This window comes from Leptodactylus fuscus, chromosome 1 (genome assembly GCF_031893055.1).
Source record: "Leptodactylus fuscus isolate aLepFus1 chromosome 1, aLepFus1.hap2, whole genome shotgun sequence".
Lineage (NCBI taxonomy): Eukaryota > Metazoa > Chordata > Amphibia > Anura > Leptodactylidae > Leptodactylus > Leptodactylus fuscus.
The window spans coordinates 133,816,111-133,831,980 of NC_134265.1; the positions used below are offsets into that span (position 1 = coordinate 133,816,111).

General features: G+C 43.2%; 3 protein-coding genes across 3 annotated transcripts in view; 2 read left to right on the top strand and 1 right to left on the bottom strand.

Annotated features, from left to right (window-relative positions):
- The window catches only part of CIROP (ciliated left-right organizer metallopeptidase), a 37,773-nt gene extending 32,160 nt beyond the window's left edge, over positions 1 to 5,613 (top strand). The window contains exons 12-15 of the mRNA XM_075276841.1: positions 1,832 to 1,954; positions 2,984 to 3,228; positions 3,460 to 3,636; positions 5,451 to 5,613. Coding sequence (XP_075132942.1) covers positions 1,832 to 1,954; positions 2,984 to 3,228; positions 3,460 to 3,636; positions 5,451 to 5,613 — 708 coding nt within the window. The remainder of the gene's footprint in view (positions 1 to 1,831; positions 1,955 to 2,983; positions 3,229 to 3,459; positions 3,637 to 5,450) is intronic.
- A 262-nt stretch (positions 5,614 to 5,875) lies between these two features.
- On the bottom strand, positions 5,876 to 11,113 carry C1H14orf119 (chromosome 1 C14orf119 homolog). The gene is made up of 2 exons (XM_075277528.1): positions 10,967 to 11,113; positions 5,876 to 7,004 (listed from the first exon to the last, which is right to left on the bottom strand). The coding sequence occupies exon 2, from the start codon at positions 6,999 to 7,001 to the stop codon at positions 6,654 to 6,656; it is 348 nt and encodes a 115-aa protein (XP_075133629.1). The 5' UTR covers positions 7,002 to 7,004; positions 10,967 to 11,113; the 3' UTR covers positions 5,876 to 6,653.
- The window catches only part of ACIN1 (apoptotic chromatin condensation inducer 1), a 71,802-nt gene continuing 67,015 nt past the window's right edge, over positions 11,084 to 15,870 (top strand). Inside the window, exon 1 of the mRNA XM_075276724.1 lies at positions 11,084 to 11,323. Coding sequence (XP_075132825.1) covers positions 11,186 to 11,323 — 138 coding nt within the window. The 5' untranslated portion in view covers positions 11,084 to 11,185. The remainder of the gene's footprint in view (positions 11,324 to 15,870) is intronic.

Here is a 15,870-nt window from a genome sequence, read left to right on the forward strand (position 1 = left end):
GGTCGCTGAGCATGGACAGCCCGCTTCAAATCATCCCACAGATGTTCAATGATATTCAGGTCTGGGGACTGGGATGGCCATTCCAGAACATTGTAATTGTTCCTCTGCATGAATGCCTGAGGATTTGGAGCGGTGTTTTGGATCATTGTCTTGCTGAAATATCCATCCCCGGCGTAACTTCAACTTCGTCACTGATTCTTGAACATTATTCTCAAGAATCTGCTGATACTGAGTGGAATCCATGCGACTCTCAACTTTAACAAGATTCCCGGTGCCGGCATTGGCCACACAGCCCCAAAGCATGATGGAACCTCCACCAAATTTTACAGTGGCTAGCAAGTGTTTTTCTTGGAATGCTGTTTCTTTTTGGACGCCATGCATAACGCCTTTTTTTATAACCAAACAACTCAATCTTTGTTTCCAAAATGAAGTTGGCTTCTCCAAATGTGCTTTTGCATACCTCAGGCAACTCTATTTGTGGCGTACGTGCAGAAACGGCTTCTTTCTCATCACTCTCCCATACAGCTTCTATTTGTGCAAAGTGCGCTGTATTGTTGACTGATGCACAGTGACACCATCTGCAGCAAGATGATGCTGCAGCTCTTTGGAGGTGGTCTGTGGATTGTCCTTGACTGTTCTCACCATTCTTCTTCTCTGCCTTTCTGATATTTTTCTTGGCCTGCCACTTCTGGGCTTAACAAGAACTGTCCCTGTGGTCTTCCATTTCCTTACAATGTTCCTCACAGTGGAAACTGACAGGTTAAATCTCTGAGACAACGTTTTGTATCCTTCCCCTGAACAACTATGTTGAACAATCTTTGTTTTCAGATCATTTGAGAGCGGGCTGTCCATGTTCGGCGACCATCTAACTTAACTGAACTTGAATTGTTTTGTAGAAAGAAATGGTCCAAAATCCCTTCATCCAGGATCCAGGAACTGATTAAAAGCTACAGGAAGCAACTAGAGGCTGTTATCTTTGCAAAAGGAGGATGTACTAAATATTAATGTCACTTTTTTGTTGAGGTGCCCATATTTTTGCACCGGTCAAATTTTGGTTTAATGCATATTGCGCATTTTCTGTTAGTACAATAAACCTCATTTCAATCCTGAAATATTACTGTGTCCATCAGTTATTAGATATATCAAATTGAAATGGCTGTTGCAAACATCAAAATATTTAGAACTAAAAATGATTAAGATTAATAGGGGTGCCCAAACTTTTTCATAGGACTGTATTTAACTCGTGGATAGGTGACAAATGCCCATTGTAGGACATTTTAGTAGAAAATAGGCCTGAGAAGTCATATAGTGGCTATGCATAAATATACCACTGAAGCCTACCTTGGAAGAAGACCTTCTCTTTATTTTTTTATGTAGATTGTGACCGCCACATAGAGCTTACAATGTACATTTTCCCTATCAGTATGTGTTCTTTTTTTGAATATGGGATGGAAATCCATGCAAACACAAGGAGAACATACAAACTGTTTGCAGATGGTTTTTGCCCTTGGCGGGATTTAAACACCAGGACTCCAGCGCTGCAAGGCTGCAGTGCTAACCACTGAGCCACCGTGTGGCCCCGGCAGACCTTCTCTTTAGTTCTACAATTGCACATGCTACTTGTACATCTGATTTATTTAGACTTGAATAACTTCTAAATGCTAAATGTAGTCATGTGCAGTGACAACAATACAATCCTATAGAAATATTTGTTAGTGAGATGATATTCTCTAAACTCCGAGGGGTGCAGGCAAGTAAATGTGTGAAACCGGTCACAGATCTGTAGTATATTCCAAAATAAAATATTCCTTCCTACATATATATGTAATAGGAAATGAAGCATGAAAAGGTCAAAGGACGTTGTTACCTGCATCGCTGCATAGCTCCAAACAATTTCCAGATTAAAGTTCAAGGTTCACAATGGACAGACTGCCCGGCTGGAAAGTGGATCGAGGTAACTGATAGATCATTTCTATACTTTGAATGAGTCCTCCACCATGTTAAGGCTCATCTACATTGACAGAGTCTGTATGACTGCTTTACTACAAACCATTTAGCCTCCCTTTGGACACATGGAGCTGTTTTGTTCTATGAGCAAAGTGTACCTCTGTACATACGGAGTATTTCACAATTTTTTTTTGTGCGATACGTACCAATTTCAGTCTATGGTCACAAATATTTTTTTCACCGTTATCTTAAAGACCTTTAATGTCCTTGGCCACATGCGGCTTTATATACCGCTAGAAAGCCAAGAGTGCATTGAATTCAGAGCACTGTTGGCTTTCTCGTTATGTGCCCCTGAGCAAGAGCTATTGGCGCCATTACCGATATCTCTTCACTGTCAGAAGGGTGTTCCTGACAGTCTAGCTGGGCTATGAGGAACGCCCCTCCTGACAGTACTCATCCATAGGCCTGTACTGTCAGAGGGGGCATTCCCAGCTAGACTGTCAGGAACACCCTTCTGACAGTGAAGAGCTATCAGTAATGGCGCCAATAGCTCTTGCTCAGGGGCACATAACGGAAAAGCCGACAGTGCGCTGAATTCAATGCACTCTTGGCTTTCTAGAGGTATATAAAACCGCATGTACCCCAGGACAATGAAAGATCTTCTTTAACAGAATACAAAGGTTGATATAATTTATACTTTATTACTGAACCCTTATAATCTTCACAATTCTTTTAACTTTTTTTTTTTAAATTTTTTTGAGTGTGTATTATCAATCCATCAGGATTCTCCTGAATTTCACAATCAGGATATTGTATTGATTTACACCATTCTCCCTAATAAAATAAGCTGAAATCACAGAACCTTGACAATAAAAAACCCCAAAAACTAAAATAAAATCTGCTAGGATTCCATTTCCAATGAAAAAATGCAGATAGAGTAGACCCAGAATCACTGATGCCAGTGTGAACAGGAGAAGACAAGATTGCCATTTCTAGTGCAGATGTTTCTGAATATATTTAATCTCTTCTCTTACAGGTTGAAGGTTATGAAGGTGTTATACTGTGTCCTGATGGACGATTCTGTTTGGGATTTGATCAGCCTCCTATTCCAACCCCTGTTTCCACCACCACCCCCTTATACAGCTTCAGTCCTCCAGTAACTAGTCCAGGAATAAGAGTGCAGTTAGGAACTGTGCAGATTCCCAACTGGACTACCAACATGAAGAAACTGCTAACAGAAGAAGTCCTAGGAGTCATTGCCCAGCATGCTGGAGTTCAAAGGTGATATAAGGGTTCAGTCCTGCTAGAAATAAGTGACACCGGCTTTATCATAGAATATGTTCAACTTGCATGCCATGCCAATGGGTACCCACGCATCTGATAAGTGTACAATGATGTCCATTAACCCAAATTCATTGCTTGTATTTTGAGGTTTATATCACACCACCTTCTTTTTGGAGGAAACAGCCTATAAATAATTTCTTTCTGTTAAAAGAATCATTTTTTTGACAGATGCTTCCTACACGCTTCCACTCAATTGGACAAAGACTTATCATTTGTCCTCATGGTTGGAGGACCTAACAGTTGCCGTCCACACCCCTCTGGATCTTCTCCTCATTCAGCAGTTATGAATCTCACAGATTCTCCTATAACATATGAGTCGCCGCACTTTTCCACTATCACCATCAGGTATGGTATTACTTTGATAATAAAACTCTGTAGTGGGAAAAAATTCACAGTGGCAAACTGCCATTTTTCTCTGTCTAGCCTCTCCAAAAAAATTGGGAAATGTCTAATATTTTGATCTCTTTTTATTCAAAATGTTATTCATAAAATACTTCATCTCCACCCCCCCTCCCCACAAAAAAAAAAAAAATTGCCGTATATACAGAAATCTAAAAATGTTATAGGTGTCTGAATATGGCAACTCCAAGAAAAATATTTTCGTTTCAAAGTTTTGAATTTTTTTTTAAAGTTGTTAAACCATAAAATATATACTATGCAAATTTGGTATCGCTGTAATGGTAACAACCCAGAGAATATAGGTAAGGCTAGGTTCACACTTGTGCTGGGCTCCTCATCACTGAGGTCTCCTTTCCGCTAAAACAGCAGTTACTCGCAGACCCTATAGACCAGGGGTAGGGAACGTACGGCTCTCCAGCTGTTACAAAACTACAACTCCCAGCATGCATACTTGCTCTGCTGTTCTTGGAACTCCCATAGAAGTGAATGGAGCATGCTGGGAGTTGTAGTTTCACAGCAGCTGGAGAGCCAAGGTTCCCTACCCCTGCTATAGACTATAATGGGGTCCGCCGGGTTGCCACCGTTCTATACTGAAACCGGCGGAGAGAAAAGTCCTCTGTGCAGGAGTTTTCACTCTCCCGATTTGAACCATCTATTCTTCAAAGTTTCTCACTCTATATGATCCACATCTGGTGTTCGCTTTAAAAATTTCAGCAGAAACCTGAATAGGTGTCCTCACCCTGATCTGTTGTCTTCTGAATCTTATCCAGGCTGCTTTCCATTTGTCATGTAACTGTATTAATACACACTTATTTTTGTTCAGTAGGCTGGTATCTTACACACCATCTTTGACACGCTATCTACTTGCTGTAGCCTCTATTGCGCTTTAACCCTGCAAGTGTGGTTGGAAAGGTTTAAAAAACTTGCCCACCACGAGAAAACAAAAGAACCTATATTCACCCATTGAATCCCCCCACTGGGCTTTGTTTATATGCTTCAGTAATGCTGTTCCAAACTCCGCAGAAGCTAACGCAGGTTGAAGTGGTGATGTGGGTGTTCGGGTACGTGATGTTGGTGTTTGGGTTTATAGTTGCAAATGATTAAACAGATGAGTATGGGTTTCATTAGATTTCCTCATGGTGAACCAATTTTTTTGATTCACTTGATTCCCTGTAAAGTATTGGCTGGATGGGATCTAGTCATGTATATGAACTGGACAAAGCTGGATGTGTAGTGCCCAGAGCTACTGCCAGAAGTTATTGCTATATTCTGGATGGTTATGCTCTTCCTATACAGCAAGTTAGAGGGGTTGTCCAGCATTAGAAAAACATGGCCCCTTTCTTTCAGAAACAGCATCACGCCTGTCCATAAGTCATGTCTGGTACTGAAGATCAGCTCCATAGAAGTGAATAGGAATAAAGTGCAATATCACACACAACTCATGGGCAGATGTGGAAAGAAAGTACTAATGTGGCCTAGGTTAGGGAGTCATTGGTATTATGTACTGTCTCTGCTCAAGTCTCTCTATCATTTCTAACATAGGCTAGGTCTACACATAAATCTTCACGAAACCAATGATAATAGACTATCATAATTCACTATGCTCAACTGCAGCACAATGAAAAGTGAGTTAAATCCAGCAGGGTTCATTACACTGCAATGTGACATAGAAAAAGAGTGAATTTTGGTCAAGCAACACCTGTTGTGGCCAACATCGCCATATACCCATATGCTGAGTAACTCTATTTTAATCTCCACAGGTTCCTGTCCCCGGGCTCTCATAACCACATTCTCAATCAAGTTGGGCTAATTGGAGGTGGCATTGGGGTCTTGTTCTGTGCAATGCTGATTCTTACAGTCTGCTGGTGTAAACACAGGTCTAGAGTCTTGCAAGTAAGAGACAGTTACCATTCACAGCCATGAAATAAGAGAGTGAGTGTTCTCTAGAGAGGGCAGAAAATTCACCTCATAACAGCAGTAAATAAAGGATAACATTTCTTCATTTTTGAGATTAACAGAAAGAAATCCAAACTACTGCAAATGTGGATTTTAATAGAAAGGACTAGAAAATGCCAAAGAGATTAAAGTTCTGAAACCATTTGCACGTAACTGCTTTCATACGGTCTCCTTTTAGTATAATGAGTCTTTTCCAAACATGTTTCCCAAAAACAGTAAGTAAAAAAAAACAAAACACAAAACAAACACTCTTCATATGTAGTGTTAGAAACATAAGACAACTGCAAGGCATGAGAGGCTACAAAACCATTCAGACTTGAATTCAATAAAGCTCTCATATGTTCCAGTGGTCCAGCCTCATTTTATTATGCCCTACATTCTAAGGATGTTATCAGACCCAGAAATTGTTCAAGTGATTATCAGGAATAGATAATCAGTCTAAGGTTGGGGTCTCATGTGGCGCAAACGCAGCGGTTTTCTCGCACCAGAAACGTTGCAGAAAAAAATAACAGCATTTTCTAGCGAGTTCCATCCGCACCTTGCGGAAAAATATGGACAGCGGACACGCTGTGGTTTCCAAAATAGTCACAGTTTTGGAAATTGCAGCATGTCACTTACACCTACGGAGACGCCGTTGGTTTCCTTATAGGTATAATTGAAGTAGAAAGTCCACAGAGGAAAACTCTGCGGACTTTCTGTGAAAAGTGCTGCACTATTTTTTGCTGTGGCCCACTATGTGGGGCCATAACCTAATAGTGCAGCCGATCACCCAATCAATGTGTGTTTGTCCATTCAATTGAGTGAGCACTTGCTTTCAGCAGGGCAGAAAATTATTGTTCACTGGTAGCACATTGCCATGTGTAATAAGGGTTGTGCTGCCAGCAAACAATGAAAGCACATGCCAGGGGAACAGTCACTTTAGCAAGCATTCCTCCTGTGCATGCTCTGCATTGGCCTATTGCAAGACTGGATTGTCATGCTTTATATTTTCAGTTCTTCTGGCCGAGTTAGGCCTTGCCTGCAGTTCCTGCCACCTCCTTGTAAAACTGGGCCACAAAGGTTGGGTCCTGCTGTTCCAGTTGTCGCAAAAATTCGTTTCTTTCATCCTCATCCCAGCTTTGGAACCACTGATCCCAAAGTCTCATTTGACACTGAAAAAGGCTTGGTGGGGGTGCAGACAGCTGTAAGGAGCCCAGTCCTTCAAGGAGCAAGCACAGTTTCCCAGGCACTGCTTTGCACAGAAGATCCTGCAGAAAGCGATTCCGTTGCTGTTCTGTCCATTCAGAGAACCAGTGTAGAACACATCGTATTTCTTGTGTCGGGACATAAGAGATAGGAATGGCCTCCTCAGTCATAATCTGAAAGACAAGGGACAGACTAAGCAAATATAAATATAACATCAGAGACTGAGTCTAGGAAGCAATATAAAAGACATAGAGAACAGGGAATGGGGAACATGGGCCCACTGTTAAATGGTGCACAAGGCCCCTGTTCTTTCCATAGATGAGGGTCCTAGAGATCAGACTCAGACCTATAAAAATGTATGGCAATGCCATGAATGGTATATTGTACTATATAGTGCTCCGTTATTAAAGGGAGCAGGTTGGTACCATATTAGTGTAGCTTTTCTGGAAAGACAGGGAAAATTACCCCTTATTGACCTTACATCTGAAAAGGACTAATGCCCAAACAAATGTTTGCCTTTTTGTATGTATTATATTAAAGACTCTATCTTTTTAAATTGTTGGGCTACCAATGATACTCTTTACATTGACGGGAGCCTTTTTTAAAATTTTTATTCAATTTATTTTCAGATGTACTTGTATTTGCTTTTGTTGCATACTGTTTCTTTCATGAGATCATAAAGGGCCCCCCGGAGAACATATGAACTTTTTTTTCTTCTTATTGCATTTTTCCACTGTAATATCCATAGAAGTCCCAGTAATACATTAAAAAAATCCCCTCCATGTGACAACAGTCACTGGCAGAGCGAATACGAGTCAGCTAAGACCGCTCTGCCACTTAGCTGACCCACTGCGCTCATTTAGCACTATGTAGTATGTAAAGGAGATGACCGAAGCAGTAATAACCCACTCCTCTCTTCTCATATACATGCTTGCTCAGCTCAGATGAGCATCCATATGTTCTGAATGTGTAGAGGGGAGAAAGCCATTGCCAGACACTTTTGGCATTGACTTATATATCTTAGAACAAGGGGTTTAGACATGATGAAATCCAACTGCCTGACCCATCTGCTGTTGGGGGGAGAAGAGTGGGATGTGCCTCATACATATTCTGTCGTAATGGTTTCGATTTAGCTAACATGCATCTAATGTGGAAGGATAGTCTAATCCACTAGAAGGCGCCTCTTGTGAGAGCAGGGTATTGGGAAGGTTTAACCTTAACGGTCCATTCACACGGAGTAAATGCACACTCATTTTGGCACAATATACGTGTAAAGAATACACGTGTAAAAATAAGACTCCTATTGACTTCAATTACATTTTTACACATTTAAAAACACCAGAAAACGCAACGTGTTTTTTTGACATGTTTTTATACGTATAAAAATGTCATTGAAGTCAATAGGAGTCTTATTTTTACACGTGTATTCTTTACACGTGTATTGTGCCAAAATGAGTTTACCCCGTGTGAATGGACCCTAACAGCTAGAACATTCTCTTTCCTGGCACATCTGCCACTAAGGAAATTTGGAGGAGCCCCACACATATTATCTGTGAGGCTGGTTCCATTGAAATATGTGTATGGCCAGTTTCAGACAGATACAGCACTCATTGAATTTACAATGTAGTTGTTCTCATAGCAGAACCAGTCAGAGAAGAAGGCAGCCCACTATTCTGAATACAATAAAAGACAGTCTTTGCTTATTTCTATGGTTTGTAAACTAAAAGATCCTAAAGATCTCTGCCCTTGTCTGTCTGATTTTGGGAGTGTCACAACAGTACGGAAGACTTTCCAAAGGGAAGATCTAAGAAAATGTGAAAAGTCATTCTCAAATATAATCCTACTAGATGGGAAGATACAATGATCTTAGGTGGGATGATGAGACAAAGGAGGGATTTGATTTATTGTACAATCTGGGCAGGCAGTATCTTACAAGATCATATTACTAGGCACAGAAGGAAACAACAAGGGTGTGGTTGTCCCTTCAAGGAGGTTCTTCAACACCTCAACCACCTATTTGGTTGTGTTTTATTAGAAAAAAATTTATGCATGAGGTCCTGTTTAATACCACAAAACTGGAATATTTTTGGCACATGGACCAATTTTCAATGTGGCAGAAATACTTCAGTCCGTCAGATTTTCTCTAACTTAAACTAATCTGTAGTATATTTTACTTCTGGCACAAGGGATCACATAAGAAGCACCAGAAATATTAGCCCGGGTTCACGGGGGAGTTTTTTGGACCGGATTTGGATGCAGGGGCCACCTCAGAATCCGGTCCAAAAAATGGCTAGCCGCGACTGGATGCCGATGCAGTGCATACAGTGCACCAGCATCCAGTTGCAGTATTCCGCTCCGGATTAGGCCCAAATGAATGGGCCTTTCTTCAGGCGGAATCTGCCTGAAGAAAGGGCAGCTCGCTTCTTTTTTTCGCAAGCGGGAAAGTTTGATCCATTTTTAATTTTTTTTTTCATTGTCAAGTGCAAGTAGGTCTAAAATGCCTCCCAAACCAGAAGTACTACTGAATAGGTGTGGTTGTCCTGAATAACCGGTATCCCCATTTCTCTGCCATGTCTGGTCTGCTCTAAATTGACGACTGTGGTCAGTTATGTTATGGCATGTCTTACTGATTTCTGGTAAGAGTATGCCAATACCCTTTTACACTTAGGGCCCCACGTAGCAGGCTGCAGTGAAAAAGCACTTTTCACAGACAGTGCACAGAGGTTTCCCCTGCAGACTGTTATAGTTATACCTATAGGGAAACCGGCGGCATTTCCAAATTCGCAATGGTTTTGGGAATTGCAGCATGTCTGCTGTGTGTAATTTCCTGCAATGTGTGGTTGGGTTTCGCACATGGGGCCTCAGCCTTAAGGTTTGGTTGTCATCCGTTTCAGGGATTACTTTAGATTTCACTACCTATGATAAAAAAGTTAGTGCTATACACAGCCTTATTTCCTCAAAACAGTGGCTCCTCCAACTGAAACTAAGGGACCATTCACACTATGCTTTTTAGAATCTGATAAAGGGATCCTATCACTCAGACATGATTTTTTCTAAGTACCACGTCGGAATAGCCTTAAGAAAGGCTATTTGTCTCCTACCATTCGCCGTCTTCTCCGCACTGCCGTTCGCCTACAATCCCGTTTTTTTTCGGTATGCAAATTAGTTCCCTCACAGCACTGAGGGTGTCCCCCCAATGCTGCGAGAGAACTCTCTCCAGCGCCGCCTCCATCTTCATCAGCAGCATCATCTTCAGCCTCTTCTTCCGGCGGTGGCTTGTAACTTCTAGGCCTCGGGCAGAGGCTTACAATACTGTGCAAGCGGCCATTTTCTCGTGGCCTGTGGACATGCACAGTCTGCTCTGCCCAAGGCCTAGAAGTTACAAGCCACCGCCGGAAGAAGAGGCTGAAGAGGATGCTACTGACGAAGATGGAGGCGGCGCTGGAGAGAGTTCTCTTGCAGCATTGGGGACGCCCCCAGTGCTGCGACAGAGCTAATTTGCATACGGAAAAAACAGGATTGTAGGCAAACGTCGGCGCGGAGAAGACGACAAAAGGTAAGAGAAGAATAGCTTTTCTTAAGGCTATTCCGACATGGTACCTACAAAAAAATTGTGTCTGAGTGATAGGATCCCTTTAATTAGTGCTAAAAACAGAAAAAAGGACACCCATTTTCATTTTTTTGGAATAAACAAAAGCATACTATCATGTGAACCCCATCATTGCAGAAATTTCAGTGACTGAATAGGGATTCTGCAGTAAACATAGACATGAATGGGACAGTGGCATCAAATTCTACAAAGCAGCCACATGTGAATTCATCATAAATCTACGGGGACTGTCGTGCTTCCATTTACAAAACAAACGACAACATAGATATGAGGAGAGACTAAGGTGTGCAGAAAACAGCAAAAATATGAAAAAAATTGCTGCAGCTTCATAGGAAATCACAGGATAAGAGATGGCAATTCTCTCTCCAGCCTCAAGGTGTCGCATTAAGGACAGCAGTAGAGGAACTAAAGGGAATGGAAACTACAGCCAGTGTACGAGCTCTGCACACGTACAAACAGTACTCTGAAATGGCCGCTAGATGTAGCTGTTGTTCTATATAAAGTCCACAACATATCCCGACTTACCAAGAATATTACAGCAGGCGGAGGCGGGGCCTAGTAAGCTTGAGCGAATGTGACGTAAAAGGAAGGTGGGGGCAGAGGTTCTCCGACTAGACCCGAGCTTAGAGGCGGAAGTGCCCGAGGCTGACGTCACGCAGCGGGATCGGCCGAAGTCGGTCGTATAGCGCCCCGCAGCCGGTCCTCCGTTTTCTAACTGGGTTGCACTGCACGAAGGCGCAGAAAATGGCAGAACTAGAGGATGTGACGCTAGACGGGAGGCCGCTGGACAGCCTTCGGGTCACCGACTTACGGGCGGCGCTTGAGGAGCGGGGTTTAGCTAAAAGCGGCCAGAAGAGCACACTTATGAAGCGGCTAAAAGGGGTGAGTGTGTCTATGAGTTTCTGCTACCAACAGAGGTATAACGGCACATCCCGCGGAAACGCGCACTCCCCACAACAATCTTCCTGCGCGTTCCCGACACCCCCTCCTCTTCCTATCGTGAAGCGTAGCGCGCCTGCGCAGAGTTTGTGTTTTACCTAGCGCAGCCGTACATTGGGCTATGGCACAGCGTAACGCATGCGCGGTGATGTTGAAGAGGCCACCTTCCCGCCCTTTCCCACTTAGCGTCTGGTACGGGCGCGCGCCCCCGGCTTGTGGTTTGCTCCTCCCTCTGCGCGTGCCTGCGCAATTATGGGATCTAAAAACAAATCTATAAACGCAAACTGTGAACGTGCTGTGGCAAGAGCTGGCGCTGCGGTATAAATACGGCCTGATGCGGTGTATCGGCTTATTAGATCTACCCACTTGCTGCTGCTGGAGGCCGTAGTTTGCCCATGAATACCTGTTACTTGTCTCATGTGACATATGGCAGTAGAATGTATTAGCCCGGAATCCTCCCTTTGGGGCACCGATGTAGTAGTTGTGTACATAGTAACATGGATGGGCAGGATGAGAAATAAAGCTATTGTAGCCTATGGCCAGTGTGCCCAGCCTCTCCCCATAGAGCTCCCAGCAAGGCACCTGTTACAGGATGGCAGCTACTGACCTCAAGACCCTGATCACACCTGCATTGTATAGTGCTGTGCACACCAGCTGTATCTGACCCATTATATCCTATGGCTTGGGGCAAAACTCTGGACAGGTCCTATTCACTCCAGTCTTGTGGCCTGGGCGCCTGGAGGCATGCTGCTTTACCACGTACCTATTGTGTACCCATGCTGTGTGCATAGTGTCTTTATGGGATGGCAGTGCCAGAGTCATCATATGACACTAGTGCCGCATGAAGGATCCTATTGAATATAGTGTGGTCTGTCATGGGCAAAGGCATGTTATGTACAAATTGCTGTATACAGAAGTGGACTTTAGGTAAATGGGAAGACCTGCATTCATACAAATAGAGGTTTAGGTTAGGGCTATACAGCGATTTGTGTCACACAATATGAGGATCACATTGCTGCCCTGCGACATGACATCTGCTAACTGTCTATGGAGTCACATTAGAATCACAAGACAACGCATGGTTTATAATCCAATTTGCTGGATTTGTGGTTGCTGGTGGCTTTCTCACCATGGACTTCAGTAGCTGCATTTGACCTGTTGACTGTATAAAAATAAATAAATGCACAATGGCAACCTTTGTGCTGCCAAAAAACACACACACATAAGGGTCAGATTTAGAACACTCTCTAAGGTGACATGCACTTGTGTGTGGTCGGGCCATGTTTGAACTGCACATGGATGGCATATGTGTGGTGCCTGCTTCTGCAACCCTATTCATTGAGGCTAGTGAGCACAGGACCTGTCCTGGGTTTTGTTCCCGGCTTATGGCCCCATACACTGGGCTATGAAAATACACGGTTGTGTATATCGGGCCATAGAAATAAATGAGTCAGGAATTTGGTTCTCTTGCCTCAGATTCCTCTCTAAATTCTGGTCCCCTTTGGCTTTCCACTGTGGGTTTACTGAATTAGGGTGCATTCATACAGTTTTGTTGCGCTGTTTTTGCCACAATAACTCGTGTAAGGATCAACGCTGCAAAACAGAATCCCATTGAGTTCAATGGGTTCTGTTTTATGCGTGGTACACATTGAAATCAATGGGTAAAAAAGCCTCCCATTGATTTCAATGTGTAGCGCCCGTAAGCCGGCACATATTGAAGTGAATGGGATCTGTTTTGAGTGCTCACATTCTGACATGTGTATACATGTCTGAATGTGTGGCGCGCCTGAGCATTGTACCATGGGTTCTGAATCTGCAGCATGGTGGATCAGGGGGATTCCAGGCAGAATTTGCAGCCAATTTTTGAGATGTAATTTACCTCAAAAAAGCTCCAAATTTCTGTGTGAGGTGCACCCGCTGTCAGCTTTAGGAGTATGAAGACTGGTTTGAGTAATGTGAGTCTTCATAAATTGACCCTATTTTGTTTTAGGCCCCTTGCACATGACTGTGTGCTAGTACCCGGATAACACGGGCCCATTAATTTCTTTTTGCCCATGCACATGACTACGTATTACGTGAATCCATGTTCAGGCCACAAAACTCAGGACAGGTCCTATTTCTGTCTGGTCTGTCTATGGGCGGTCCAGAAGTGGTTAAACAGCTTTTGGCGATGTCTCTGAAAACGGCAGAATAATCTGCAACAAAAACAGCTTTTCTGCAGTGTGTGGGCTCAGCCTTAGGGTGCATTCACACAGGGGAAGTTGGCGCTGATTCCGCACGAAACCCGTGTCAGAATCAGCACTGAAAGAAAGACTCCATTGACTTCAATGGGTTCCGTTTTCTGCGATGAACCCATTGAAATTAATGGGAGTTTTTTTTTTTTTTCTTAAGACGTGGGGTCCACACTAGAATAATCGCCAACTTCCTCCGTGTCAATGCACCCTTAGGCCGGGGCCCCACAGGACGTATATGCCGCGATTTGCCCGCAGCGGAGACGCTGCGGGAAAAATCGCAGCGTTTTTCTGTGCAAGTAAAGGGGATGGGATTCATGCGAATCCCATGCACACTTTGTGGAAGAAATCGCAGCGCGGACACGCTGCGATTTGCAAAGCCGTTGCGGCTTTGCAAATTGCAGCATGTCAATTATATCTACGGAAACACTGGCGGCTTTCCCATAGATATAATGGAAAGAGAAAGTCCACAGAGGAAAACTCTGCAAACTTTCTCTTAAAAGTGCTGCGGAAAGAACCTCAATGCGTTCACGCCGTGGTTCTTTCAGCAGGGCTTTAGCGCTGCGATTACGGCCCGTGGGGCGTTAGCCTAAGACAGTTTCATAAATCTTTCCCAAAGTTTTTTTTTTTTTTTTCTTCATGTGGATTTTGCTGTTGTAGATTTCCCCATTGAAGATAATAGAGAAAATGTTCCTCGTCTATTGTATGACAAACCAATTCAGTTTGGTTGTGTGAGATCTTTGGGATATAGTATGCAGTTGCCTTGTGTGTATAGATATGATATGATGATCTGTTTCTAGCTGGAAAGCACAATTTATTTATTATAATGTTAGTGCCTTGTTACATGGTGTGTAGGTCTATTTACATGTTGCAATTGAGCCAGGGTTTTCACAGTGTGTGAGTATAACCTATGCCTGGCTTGAACATAGTAAATAAACTATACATTTTCTATTGCGTGTAGCATACATTGACTAGTGCCAGCCAAATCTAAGAGCCGCTTCTAAGATGTAACCGATCAGCCAGCTATACATTGGTCTGTAGCTGCTCTTGGCGACAAGTAGGACGGGTCTGCTGACAGCAGTATGAGCCGTGAGCTGTCAAACAGTGATGTAAAGCACCAGTATTGACATGTCTCTACACCTATATTGAGTTGCTTGTCTCTTTCACATGTCTGAAACTTGCAGGCAGTAGAAAAAATAAACCACTGTTTTCATTCCTGTGATTGTATGTCCTATAAACCTTTCCATTTACCGTATAGTGAAAGAGGACTCTCCATCACTCCAACTGTTTGCATTTTTCAATACGCCCCATTCCACTGATTCCGCCCCCACCATTCCCAAGCAATCGTTTGTGGTAGCTTCAGAGCTCTATATGCTAATTAGTGTCTATACTGTCAGGTAGGTGGTCCTGGACTTTCTGCTCCCTCCCAGAACCGCCAATCTGACAATAGAGAGCTTAATTCACATATTGGGTGTTCGGGATTGATAGGGGGTAGAGGAGGTATTCCAACTGTGCTGGAATCAGTGGAACAGCACCTTGTGAAGGATGCAAGGAGCTGGTGAAGGTGCCTGAAAGGTTCTCTGCAAACTGGATGACTGGACTGAACAGGATAGTCTGGTAGTGGCTCTCCTTCCAATATCCTTGTAGAGACTGCATTTTGCTGGCTGATTGTAAAAGAAGCCAATGTTACAGTAACATACATGGCTCATAATGCAACTCCTTCATATAGTTTTAGTGGCCTGAACTTGACTTTAAGGGCCCTTTGACATTACTATATTTGGGCTACAAAATATACAGGCGCATTGCCCTGCTGACTGCAGCTCCTGTGAATGGGACTTGTAGCATTATAGTGATTTATGATCCCATTGTGCCTCTCCTGTCCCGTACTTACAGTATCATGTGAGAGCAGGACAGTGGAGCCCCTGTAGGTCAGCAGCTTACAGTATCATAAATTATGATGGAGGAATGGTGGACAGGCCGGGAAATGCGGCTGAGACATGAACTGTATTTCTTGACCTGAATACATCAGTGTAAAAGAGCTCTAAGATCTTCTTCACATCAATATTTTGTATCATATGTATAGAAGCCAAAAACTCAGACAGGTGGAAAACACAGAACAAATAGAAGTTTTTCTAATTTACCTGATCTCTTTGTAGTCTCTATTCCTGGTTTTGGCTTACAAACTCCAATGCAAAACACTGAGGAGTGAAGAAGGTGAAAAGATGGGTTACCCTGGGATGTGGCATCAGATTTATCCAA

Coding starts and splice junctions, on each gene's coding strand:
- C1H14orf119 (XM_075277528.1), bottom strand. CDS start 7,001: ATGACTGAGGAGGCCATTCCTATCTCTTATGTCCCGACACAAGAAATA.